General features: G+C 42.3%; 1 protein-coding gene and 1 non-coding gene across 2 annotated transcripts; both read right to left on the bottom strand.

The window, feature by feature from the left end:
• Nucleotides 1–796: 796 nt before the first annotated feature.
• On the bottom strand, nucleotides 797–6,230 carry PCNA (proliferating cell nuclear antigen). The gene is made up of 6 exons (XM_010378933.2): nucleotides 5,796–6,230; nucleotides 4,986–5,083; nucleotides 4,827–4,894; nucleotides 3,376–3,570; nucleotides 1,287–1,410; nucleotides 797–1,205 (listed from the first exon to the last, which is right to left on the bottom strand). The coding sequence occupies exons 1-6, from the start codon at nucleotides 6,014–6,016 to the stop codon at nucleotides 1,126–1,128; spliced, it is 786 nt and encodes a 261-aa protein (XP_010377235.1). The 5' UTR covers nucleotides 6,017–6,230; the 3' UTR covers nucleotides 797–1,125.
• Nucleotides 6,231–8,080: 1,850 nt separating this feature from the next.
• LOC115893063 lies at nucleotides 8,081–8,203 on the bottom strand. The gene has a single exon (XR_004053019.1). It is a non-coding gene; the product is annotated as a small nucleolar RNA SNORA26 (small nucleolar RNA).
• Between the last annotated feature and the right edge of the window lie 3,295 nt (nucleotides 8,204–11,498).

The following is an 11,498-nucleotide window of genomic DNA, read 5'->3' as shown; positions in this document are numbered from 1 at the left end:
TCACTGCAACCTCCACCTCCCGGGTTTAGGCGATTCTCCTGCCTCAGCCTCCCAAGTAGCTGGGACTACAGGCATGCGCCACCATGCCTAGCTAGTTTTTTTTTTTTTTTTTTTTTTGCATTTTTAGTAGAGATGGGGTTTCACCATGTTGTCCAGGTTGGTCTCGAACTCCTGACTTTAGTTGATCCGCCTGCCTCCCACTGCTGGGATTACAGGTGTGAGGCACTGCACCACACAAAAAAATTAATACACAGCAGTTATCTTACAGCTATTAATGGGAATGTTTTTAAGTCTTTCTTCGTAACTTCAGGGCTTTTTCACTTTCTTGGTTGGATCCAACATCCATGGAATTTAAGACATCTTCATCCTTTATGTGAGTGAAGTTGCAAAAAGTAAACTAGATAAATTTTGCAGAACCATACTCCTTGGGCCCCATTACAGATCTACTGAAACATCAAAGACTCTTGTAGGACTCCCTAGGCTAAAAAGAAACACTCCATTAACATCCTTATAAAGCCAACACGACTTTGGGTACATGAAGCTTCTGAAGAATATTACTTTTGCCAAGTAAAATGAAATACACAGGATTTGTACTACTCTCGCTTGTTCCTTGTCCTCAAATTGGAGTAAGTTTGACAAGTGAATCCCCCTAAAATATCTAGTAACCTACTGTATTTGAAATCCTTTTGATCTCCATCAGGCTGCTCTAAACTGAAAAACCATTTACATGAAAGGGTAGCTGGGAATTCAGTAGGATACTTCCAACAGTCCTGGTCAAAATGAAGGCACTGCCCTGTGATGTTTGAAATTCAAGTAACTTTATTTAAATTCAAAAACAATTCTAAAACTGCATTTAGAGTCAAGACCCTCTTGTATTATAAAAATCACATGTATTTCTAAGAGACAAAAATACTTCTAGGTTAACTAGACCAGATCTGACTTTGGACTTTATTCTTTAAACAAATTGCAGAGAATAGAGAAAAAAATAGGTTATTTACAGAAAACAATATCTACATATGTACTTAAAAGTACAAATTTGGTGACAGAAAAGACTTCAGTATATGCTGGCATCTCAGAAGCAGTTCTCAAAGAGCTTAGTTTTATTTTCTTGAATTTTAAGAATGCCTAAGATCCTTCTTCATCCTCGATCTTGGGAGCCAAGTAGTACTTCAAGTGTCCCATATCAGCAATTTTATACTCTACAACTGAAAGACAGGAAGATAGTTAATTACTGAGGAGTATCACATATACTACCTACAAAACAAGGTTCAAATTTATTATCTTACCAAGGGGTACATCTGCAGACATACTGAGTGTCACCGTTGAAGAGAGTGGAGTGGCTTTTGTAAAGAAGTTCAGGTACCTCAGTGCAAAAGTTAGTTGAACTGGTTCATTCATCTCTATGGTAACCTACAAGAGAAAACAGAAGATTCATCATTGAAAAACATCAAGAAAGTTGCAATCTATTAGCTTGCATTTATAAAAACCCACAAACACTTTTATTGGTCACTTTGGAGGGAGCTATGAAAATTTTGAAGACTGATGCATAAAGCAAAAGAATCGAGTATCTAGCTCGTCTTTCCTATAATTTAGATAACCAAATTATATAATATGGGAAAGCTTTTCTTTATGGAAAATCTTCTGATAAGCAGCCAATAAATGAATAAAACGTATTAATTTCAGCTCAATACTTAATACTTATTTATTAAGTATAAATTTTTTATTTATTAAGTATAAATACTTATTTATAAATAAATAAGTTTTAAATAAATTAAATAAAAAAATTTATTAAGTATAAATACTTAATACTTTCATTAAGTATTAATTAATGACTTAATGGATCTAGACAATGACTATTATAGCTGCTAACATTGCGAAGACATCCAGACCCCTTGTGCCTTCTACACACACCACCACCTATAAAGTATTCTTGCTCTCTCACCCCCGAAACAAAACATCCTGAGTATCATCAAGGCTCCAGGGCTATAGCTACCAGTCTGTAGGACACACAGGGTGGAAGAATTTACGTATACACAGGAATGCAATCAGCAAAATCCAAACTCTGGAAAACTTAACAAATCATCTAATTTCTTCAACAAATAGACTGTAATGGAAGGGGGAGAATGAAATTAGAGGAAACCAGGCTAGGTGTGTTGGCACACACCTGTAGTCCCAGCTACTTGGGAAACCAAGGCAGGAGGATCACTTAAGCCCTGGAGTTTGAGGCTGTAGTGAGCCATGACTGCACCACTGCACTCCAGCTTGGATGGACAGAGCAAGACCCTGTCTCTAAAACAAAGAAAAACAGAAAAAGAAAAAAATGAGGTTGGCAGAGGAGTGGAAATGTGATTCAGGAAACAGATAAAGAATCAGCTCCTAGCCTTTATTAATAAAAAAAAAACAACTTCCAACTGAATTTTACAACTTTAAATGTTGACTACCCATTCAAGGGACAAGAAAGCAATATATAGTATTTATTGTAAGCTTATAATATGCCAGACACAGCATATGCTAAGCTCTTTACCATATTTAATCCTAACAAGCTTATGAGATTACGACCTTCATCCTTGATTTACCAAGTTTTAATTTACGCTCAGGTTATCGAGTTTTTTTTTTTAAGATGGAGTCTTGCTCTGTCACCCAGGCTGGAGGGGAGGGGCATGATCTGGGCTCACTGCAACCTCCACTTCCTCGGTTCAAGTCATTCTCCTGTCTCAGCCTTCCGAGTAGCTAGGGTTACAGGTGTGCACCACCATGCCCTGCTAATTTTTTATATTTTGGTTAAACAAGGGCTCTCTAGGTACTCTCAAAGTTGCATGGAGTCTGCTTTCTAGCCTTAGTGAGAAGTCTTCCTGTTTAACCTTTGATTCCTACAGCCTGTGACTTTGGCTGAATTGTCACTTAAGGTTGCTCAGCCTGCTTCTCCACCTTTAAAATGGGCTACCAATTGGATCCACAACATGTAAGCTAATATAAGGATTACATAAGTGCTCCTAACAGGTAGACTTTTACTCCTAACCATATCCTCCTGTTGAGTTGCTGTTCTATGCTCAATTATTTGGTAATACAGTAAATATCTCCAGAAAGCTAAAGGTTAGATGCCTAGCTTCCCAATCCTACCCTTAAGAGCCTGTGTGGGCCTGATCCACAAACCATTGTTCTGTGGTATGTACATGTGCTGAATTTGTATTCCCTTCTTGCAAATAATTCTAAATTGGATGACACTTAAGAATCAGTTGCAGATTTCAACAGTATCTCAATTTTCAGAAATTACTTGGGATCCAATTCTGTCTACTTTTAATTTTAGCAATTAACCTAATAAGCAGTATTAAAATTCTCTTCAAACTATTTTCTTTTTACTTAAAAACTACTTACAGCTTCCTCCTCTTTATCGACATTACTTGTCTGTGACAATTTAATGTTTCCATTTCCAAGTTCTCCACTTGCAGAAAATTTCACGCCGTCTTTTGCACAGGAAATTACAACAGCATCTCCAATATGGCTGAGATCTCGGCATATACGTGCAAATTCACCAGAAGGCATCTTTACTACACAGCTGTACTCTTGTTCCTATTAAGAACAAAAATTTTCCAAAAGTTAATTGTTAGAAATTTAATGATTTGGCACCCTCACTTTCTTTTTTTTTTTTTTTTTTTTTTTTTTTGAGACGGAGTCTCGCTCTGTCACCCAGGTTGGAGTGCAGTGGCCGGACCTCAGCTCACTGCAAGCTCCGCCTCCTGGGTTCACGCCATTCTCCTGCCTCAGCCTCCCGAGTAGCTGGGACTACAGGCGCCCGCCTCGTCGCCCGGCTAGTTGTTTGTATTTTTAGTAGAGACGGGGTTTCACCATGTTAGCCAGGATGGTCTTGATCTCCTGACCTCGTGATCCGCCCGTCTCGGCCTCCCAAAGTGCTGGGATTACAGGCTTGAGCCACCGCGCCCGGCCAGCACCCTCACTTTCTTAAAAGGCAACATCTAAACAACCCAGAATCAAGATTTTCTGATTACTGACTCGTGTAATTTCTTAACAAACTCCACTCAAAAAAAAATAAATGGCTATTAAATGCACTGTCCAGGGAACAAGAGCCTCCTCCTCCTCCTCATCCTCCAGGGATAAAGTAAGAGAACATTAGAGTATGGCACAGAAATGATGACGGCGCAAGCAGGTCTAACTACTTTCTAAAAGAAAATGAGAGAATATGATATTAGGCATTTTCAACATTCCAACATTTCTTCTCTCCTTTGGTGTTTATAAACCTAACCTGGATAAATTTCTTCTAAGATAGCTTTCAAACCCACTTAATAAAAATCAAGCATCCTAGAAGGAAGCAAATTTTAAAAGAGGTTCATGGAAGTTAAAGCAAATAGACAACTGGCAGTAAACAATAAATGTAACCAGTGAGTTTTAGACTTCTGGTAAACAACTATCCAAATACTAAAATCTCTTTAAAACATGCACCAGTAGATATGTTTCTAGAAAAAGTTCTGTTGTGAAGTAGGCTTAAATTATATTAATATATCTTGACGGAGGAGGATCATTGAGGCCAGGAGTTCCAGACCAGCCTGGGCAAGACTGCCCCCACACCACACAAAAATAAAAAAATTAGCCAGGCGTGGTGGGACAGACCTGTAGTCCTTCCTAGCCACTTAGGAGACTAAGTGGATTGCTTGAGCCCAGGAGTCCCAGGTTACAGTGAGCTATATGGCACCACTGCACTCCAGCCTGGGCAACAGAAGAAGACCCTGTCTGTAAAAATAAACAACATTCTATGACATAACTATCATGCCCGTGTACAGCACTCGCTACAATCAGAAACTGATACTCACTGGAATTCCAAGTTGTTCAACATCCAAATCCATCAACTTCATTTCATAGTCTGAAACTTTCTCCTGGTCTACCAAAAAAAAGCAAATGCTCTTGAGAAACACTGGCACAGACTTTTGATCTTCTGTAGCTTCATAACTCAGTAAAAAGGTATGACTTACTTGGTGCTTCAAATACTAGCGCCAAGGTATCCGCATTATCTTCAGCCCTTAGTGTAATGATATCTTCATTGCCGGCGCATTTTAGTATTTTGGACATACTAGAAGACAGGAGACACATGGTTTAAAATCAACACCATCTGCTGAAGGTCTGTATTTCTAACGCAGTTAGAAGGGGTTACCACTCTCACCCATAGGCTGTCTCAGAACTGGTGGAGGGTAATTGCACTGCTGGAGGATGCGACTATTAATGCAGACATTTTGGGATGCATCTGGCAGTATTTATACTAAAATACCACCAGCAGTTTCCCTTCTGGATAGAAACAATCTCCTGCCACTAAGTAGGATGACAAGCTGACACACTTCTCGCAAGGGCACAGTATAAAGCATTTAAAGTCAACTGCGACTGAGCCGGGAGGATCGCCTGAGCCCAGAAGTTGGAGACCAGCCCGGGCCAATACATCGAGACCGTCTCGGAAACAAAAAAGCCACAACTAAAGCGTCCATTCAAGGCCGACAGGATTTAGTGAGCAAAAGCTCTGGAGCAGTGTTCCTGGCACTGCAGAAAAAACAGTCATTTTCCCGCCACCACCCGCTTTGTGACTTTGGCGCGAAAAAGGAGGTTCGCGCAGCAGCCAGCGCGGGCTTTTCCGAACCGCGCGCTCAACTGGGCCCCACCCCCCTGCATGGCAGGCCAATGAGAAGGTGCGGATGGTCCACGCCAGCCAATGAGGGCTCGGCTCGGAAGCGATCCCGCCAAGCGGCGGAGGTGGGGGTGGGTCGGGGCCGGCTTCTCTGCGCCGCGAGGCTCACCTGGTGAGGTTCACGCCCATGGCCAGGTTGCGGTCGCAGCGGTAGGTGTCGAATCCCTCAGACCGCAGGGTGAGCTGCACCAAGGAGACGTGGGACGAGTCCATGCTCTGCAGGTTTACGCCGCTGGAGCTAATATCCCAGCAGGCCTCGTTGATGAGGTCCTTGAGGGCCTCCAACACCTTCTTCAGGATGGAGCCCTGGACCAGGCGCGCCTCGAACATGGTGGCGGGGTGGCAACAACGCGGCTACAGGCAGGCGGGAAGGAGGAAAGCCTAGCCGGTTGCAGCTTCAGGAGCCTCAGAGCGAGCGGGCGAACGTCGTGACGACAATCTGAGACCTAGAAAGAAGACTACCAGTCTGCTACGCCTGCAACCGTTTAATGCCGCCGCGTCCGCCAGCGCGCGCTCTCACCCTGCGCCGCGTTGCGACGTCACCACGCTACCCGGCCCACGGCCTGGGCGGGGAAGAATTTAGGGCCAATCGTGTCGATGCTCCTCGCGAGGCCCGCCCCCTAGAACATACATTGGAGGAAGCGGGTGCAGGGCGGGGCAGCGTCCCGCAGGTCTCGCCGCCTCTTCGGCTGACTCCTGAAGCTGGCCACTGAACAAGTCTGGGCATATGTGAGGATCCGGCCCAGGCCCCGGTTCGTCAAGCCCCAGCTTTATGGTGCCTCCTCAGCCTCCAACTCCGTGGGTAGAAAGTTTCCAGCCACGAAAGTGAAAGTGAAAAGCAAATCAAGCCTACCGGGAGGAAAAGCCTCCTTGCAGCCTGAAGGGTCTACAGCTGCTGCAAATATGCACTTTATTTTTATTTTTCAATTACAGAAGTGATGCGCTCCTAAGTGTCACACGATAAAGAGGTGAAGTGTTATGTTAAACTTAGCTCCCTCTCACTCTCTAAACATTTCACCGTCAGCTCTTATAATCACTCAATCGTTCCTTGTATAAAGCTTTTAAAGCTTTTTTGAAAGTTCGAATGCACTTTTTTTTTCAAAATGCACTCATTCCGTAAACACTTCGAAAAAGTACTTAATAAAGTACATTTAATTTTATGCCACGTACATCTTTTTTATATCAGTACCTCTTTAAAAGATAGCATCATATGTATGTAACTTATCAATCGCCTGTTGTTAATTACAAACACCTTTGAGCACTTAGGCAGTTTTGGTGATACCAACTCCTTGAAGTAATACAGCTGAGTCAAAGAGCGTACACATTTAATTTTTTTTCTTTTCTTTTCTTTTTTTTTTTTTTTGAGATAGAGTCCTGATCTGTCATTCAGGCTGGAGTGCAGTGGCGCGATCTCGGCTCACTGCAACCTCCGCCTCCCAGGTTCAAGTGATTCACCTGCCTCAGCCTCCCGAGTAGCTGGGATTACAGGCGCCTACCACCGCGCCCGGTTAATTTTTGTATTTTTTTTTTTTTTTTTTTAGTAGAGACGGGGTTTCACCATGTTGGCCAGGCTGGTCTTGAACTCCCGACCTCAGGTGATCCACCCGCCTCAGCCTCCCAAAGTGCTGGGATTACAGGCATGCGCCACCATGCCCGGCTAAATTTTTGATAAATGTTACTAAATCTCTAAAAGTTTGCAATTTACATTCTAGCCAAGACTGTGTATGAACATGCTCATTTATCTTTATTTTCCTAACTATAGATATTAGCAATCTCATTTTTTAATCATTGCTCATCTGTGTCAAAAATTCAATTTTTTTTTTTTTGAGACGGAGTCTTGCTCTGTTGCCCCGGCTGGAGTGCAGTGGTACTATCTCGGCTCACTGCAACCTCCGCCTTCCAGGTTCAAGCAATTCTCCTGCCTCAGCCTCCCAAGTAGCTGGGATTACAGGTGCCTACCACTACTCCCGGCTAATTTTTACATTTTTAGTAGAGATGGGGTTTCACCATGTTGGCCAAGCTGGTCTCGAACACCTGACCTCAGGTGATCCACCCACTTTGGCCTCCCAAAGTGCTGGGATTACAGGTGTGAGCCACCGCGCCCAGCCAGAAAATTTCAATTATTACAGGATGGACAGGGTTTGTTGTTTCTCTCCTGCTTTGTTTACACCATTTCTCTTTAGTTACTTTTAATATCTTGGTCAGCAGAATTCTTTAGTTTTTCTACCATGTATCTAGGTATGGATTTAGTTTTCTTTATCTTGTTGAAGGAACTGAAGATTCATTTCAAGTCTGACATATTCTCAATCATTATGGCTTCAAGTATCTCCTCTCCTTACTCTATTCTTTACTCTGGAATGCTTTTCTTTCCTTTTTTTTTTTTTTTTCTAGTTCAGCTATGACTCCATACAAGGTTCTAAGAGGAGTTTCACAGTCCCTTCCCTGGGTTTTGTGGAGACTTAACTTTACCCTTCTGTATCAGCCTCTTAAAGCACTGGGTCAACCTTAAAAGGGAATAGGAAAGGGCATTTCTGGTATTTCTATTATAAGATGCCTTCAGTTGTAATGTGTACAATTATTTTATGTAGCACAAGAAAGAAAACTGTCAAACTATTATTTTTTAGAGAGGGGGGTCTCCTTTTGACACCCAGGCTGGAGTGCAGTGGCAAGATCACTGCTCACTGCCACCTCCAACTTCTAGGCTCGAGGGATCCTCCTGCCTCCCAAATAGCTGGGACTACAGGGGCGCACCACTGTACCTGGCTAATTTTTAAATGTTTTTGTAGGGAGAAAGTCCCACTATGTCGCTCTGGCTGGTTTCCAACTCCTGGGCTCAAGCGATCTTCCCAATCGGTCTCCCAAAGTGTGAGATTACAGGCATGAGCCACTGTGCCCAGCCTCAAACTGTTATACAATGCTTTATCACTTAGAATTTCTTTCTTTTTTTCCTTTTTTTTGAGAAGGAATCTCACTCTGTCATCCAGACTGGAGTGCAGTGGTGCGATCTTGGCTAACCACAACGTCCGCCTCCTGGCTTCAGGCAATTCTCATGCCTCAGCCTCCCAAGTAGCTAGGATTACAGGCAAGTGCCATTGCACCCTGCTAATTTTTGTATTTTTAGTAGAGACGGGGTTTCGCCATGTTGGTCTTGAACTCCTGACCTCATGTGATCTGCCTGCCTCGGCCTCCCAAAGTGCTGGGATTACAGGCGTGAGCCACCACGCCAGGTCTATTTTGTTTTAAAAGAACTTTTAGACTTTAAAAACATTCTTATTATATATTACTCTTGTGCAAACATGAAAAAATTTAAGCTACATTGGTTAAGGCATTCCTACTGTTTCTCCACTCAGTTGTTGATACTGCTGTTTTCTGTATAATATCCTACTCTGTGTTGCCAAGGGTATTGATGCAGCATTTTTCAGTAGTGCTATTCTATTGTCTCTCGAATTTCTTGCAAGCCTCTGCTACTCATTTGTAAGTTTTGATGTTGGCACTTTCTTGCTTTATGTGTGATGGACTATCCATTTGCATACATCTCAATATCAAAACATAATACAGCATCATCTGTTTGTGGGTATTTTCCTTTCTTGGGTCCGTTAAAATCTCAGTTCCTTTGCAAAATGTGGAATGTGTTCATTCCTCCAGTGAGGAACATTTGCTTCACTAAAAACAAATGCATATGCTCCACTACTCTGTTTCAGTTCTGTCTGCTTACATAATATCATTTTGGTTTAATGCCAAATCACAGTGTAATAGATTTGAAGACATTTTAATGTCAAACTCTACCCATGTGGGACCCGCGATGTATGTGAATCTGTTTATTTCTGCTATTATAGAAGTGATGTGCTCCTAAAAGTGTCCGATGATAAAGAGGTGTATAGTTATGTTAATTTTATGTTAAACTGAAATGAGGACATAAACATGTCTATGACTGTGGTCAGAGAAGGCCTCTCTGAGGAGGTAGCATCTTATCAGAGAAGGCAGCTGTTTGGAGAGTTGGAAGAAAGCTTTCTAGGCTGAGAGAATAGCATGATTATAAAGGTCAGCATACTTGGAATATATTCAGGCAAGTTTGATGTGGAACTCAGACTGATGTGTCTGAAGCAAGAGTGGTGCACTGTGAGGTTGCAGAGAGGCTGGGGTGAGCTCTTGCAGGACTTTGTAGGCTCTCTAAAAGTGCAAGGGAATGTGGTCAGCAGCAGGTCTTTGATGTGATCCAATTAACATTTTAAGCGGCTACTTTAACATCTAGTAAAGGTACTACTGGATCAGTGGAAGAATGAAGTAAATTTTGATCAGATAATTGGTTAAACTATTAGAAGAGAATCAAAGCTGTAGACTTTTCTGGACGGGCGCGGTGGCTCATGCCTGTAATCCTGGAACTTTGGGAGGCTGAGGTGGGTGGATCATCTGAGGTCAGGAGTTCGAGATCAGCCAGGCCAACATGGTGAAACCCCGTCTCTACTAAAAATACAAAAATTAGCTGGGCGTGGTGGTGCACGCCTATAATTCCAGCTGCTAGGGAGGCTGAGGCAGGAAAATGGCTTGAACCTGGGATGCGGAGGTTGCAGTGAACCGAGATTGCACCACTGCACTCCAGCCTGGGTGACAGAGCAAGCCTCCATCTCAAAAAAAAAAAAAAAAAAAGACTTTTCCTAATAATTATTCACTAGAATAAATTCTAGATAAATAATTCAAATCTTAACCCAGTAAGAAATGGAAAAATATTTTGGTAAATATTAATGAGATCTTCCTATGGGTTCTAAACATAAGAAAAAAACCCATAAAACATAATGAATGACTATATAAGTTCTAAGACTTCAGTATGCCTCAGAGGATTCTATTGGTTAGTATAGTTTAGGTTTCAGTGACAGAGAACTCAATTTGAATGGATTAACAGAAAAAGAAAATTTATTCATCTAAACAAAAAGCCAGAGGTATCTGGCTTCCACTGTCCAGTCCTAGTCTTAGTAAATAAGTAAAGGTTATTAGCCACATTAATAAGCAAAGAAATGTAAATTCAATGGAGACAGAATTTTAACCTATCAAATTAATAAAAATCATGTGAACACCCGGTGTGTTAGGAAGGATTCAAGGAAGTAGGCACTTTAATACATTGCAAGTGGGAGTATACATTGGGATAATTTTTCTGGTGGAAACTTAGAAATATGTATCAAAAGCCTTAGAATTTTACTTATTCTTTGACAGAGAAATTCAATCTCTAGGTTTTTTTCCTACAGAAGAAATCAGGGGAACTTACCAAGATCAAGCATGCTTAAGAATGTTTCTTGGGCCAGGTGCAGTGGCTTACACCTGTAATCCCAGCACTTTGGGAGGCCCAGGTGGGCAGATCACCTGAGGTCGGGAGTTTGAGACCAGCCTGGCCAACATGGTGAAACCCCATCTCTACTAAAAATACAAAAATTAGCCAGGCGTGTGGCGGACGCCTGTAATCCCAGCTACTCAGGAGGCTGAGGTAGGAGAATCGCTTGAACCCGGGAGGTGGAGGTTGCAATGAGCCAAGATCACGCCATTATACTCCAGCCTGGGCAACAGAGTGAGACTCTATCTCAAAAAAAAAAAAAAAAACCAACAACAAAAAAAGAATGTTTCTTGGCTGGGCATGGTGGCTCATGCACGTAATTGCAGCACTTTTATCGCAGCACTTTGGGAGACCAAGGCGAGCAGACTGCTTGAGGTCAGGAGTTCCAGACCAGTGTGGCCAACATGGTGAATCCCTGTCTCTACTAAAAATACAAAAATTAGCTGGGCATGGTGGCACACACCTGTAATCTCAGCTACTCAGGAGGCT

Source organism: Rhinopithecus roxellana, chromosome 13 (genome assembly GCF_007565055.1).
Source record: "Rhinopithecus roxellana isolate Shanxi Qingling chromosome 13, ASM756505v1, whole genome shotgun sequence".
NCBI classification, from domain to species: Eukaryota; Metazoa; Chordata; class Mammalia; order Primates; family Cercopithecidae; genus Rhinopithecus; species Rhinopithecus roxellana.
Note: the sequence above shows the minus strand (reverse complement) of the source record. Positions and strands in the feature narration are given on the sequence as shown.

Coding starts and splice junctions, on each gene's coding strand:
- PCNA (XM_010378933.2), bottom strand. CDS start 6,016: ATGTTCGAGGCGCGCCTGGTCCAGGGCTCCATCCTGAAGAAGGTGTTG. Junction 4,895..4,985: donor GCTAGTATTTGAAGCACCAA/GTAAGTCATACC, acceptor TTTTTTTGGTAG/ACCAGGAGAAAGTTTCAGAC. Junction 1,411..3,375: donor TCGATAAAGAGGAGGAAGCT/GTAAGTAGTTTT, acceptor TTTCTCTTGTAG/GTTACCATAGAGATGAATGA.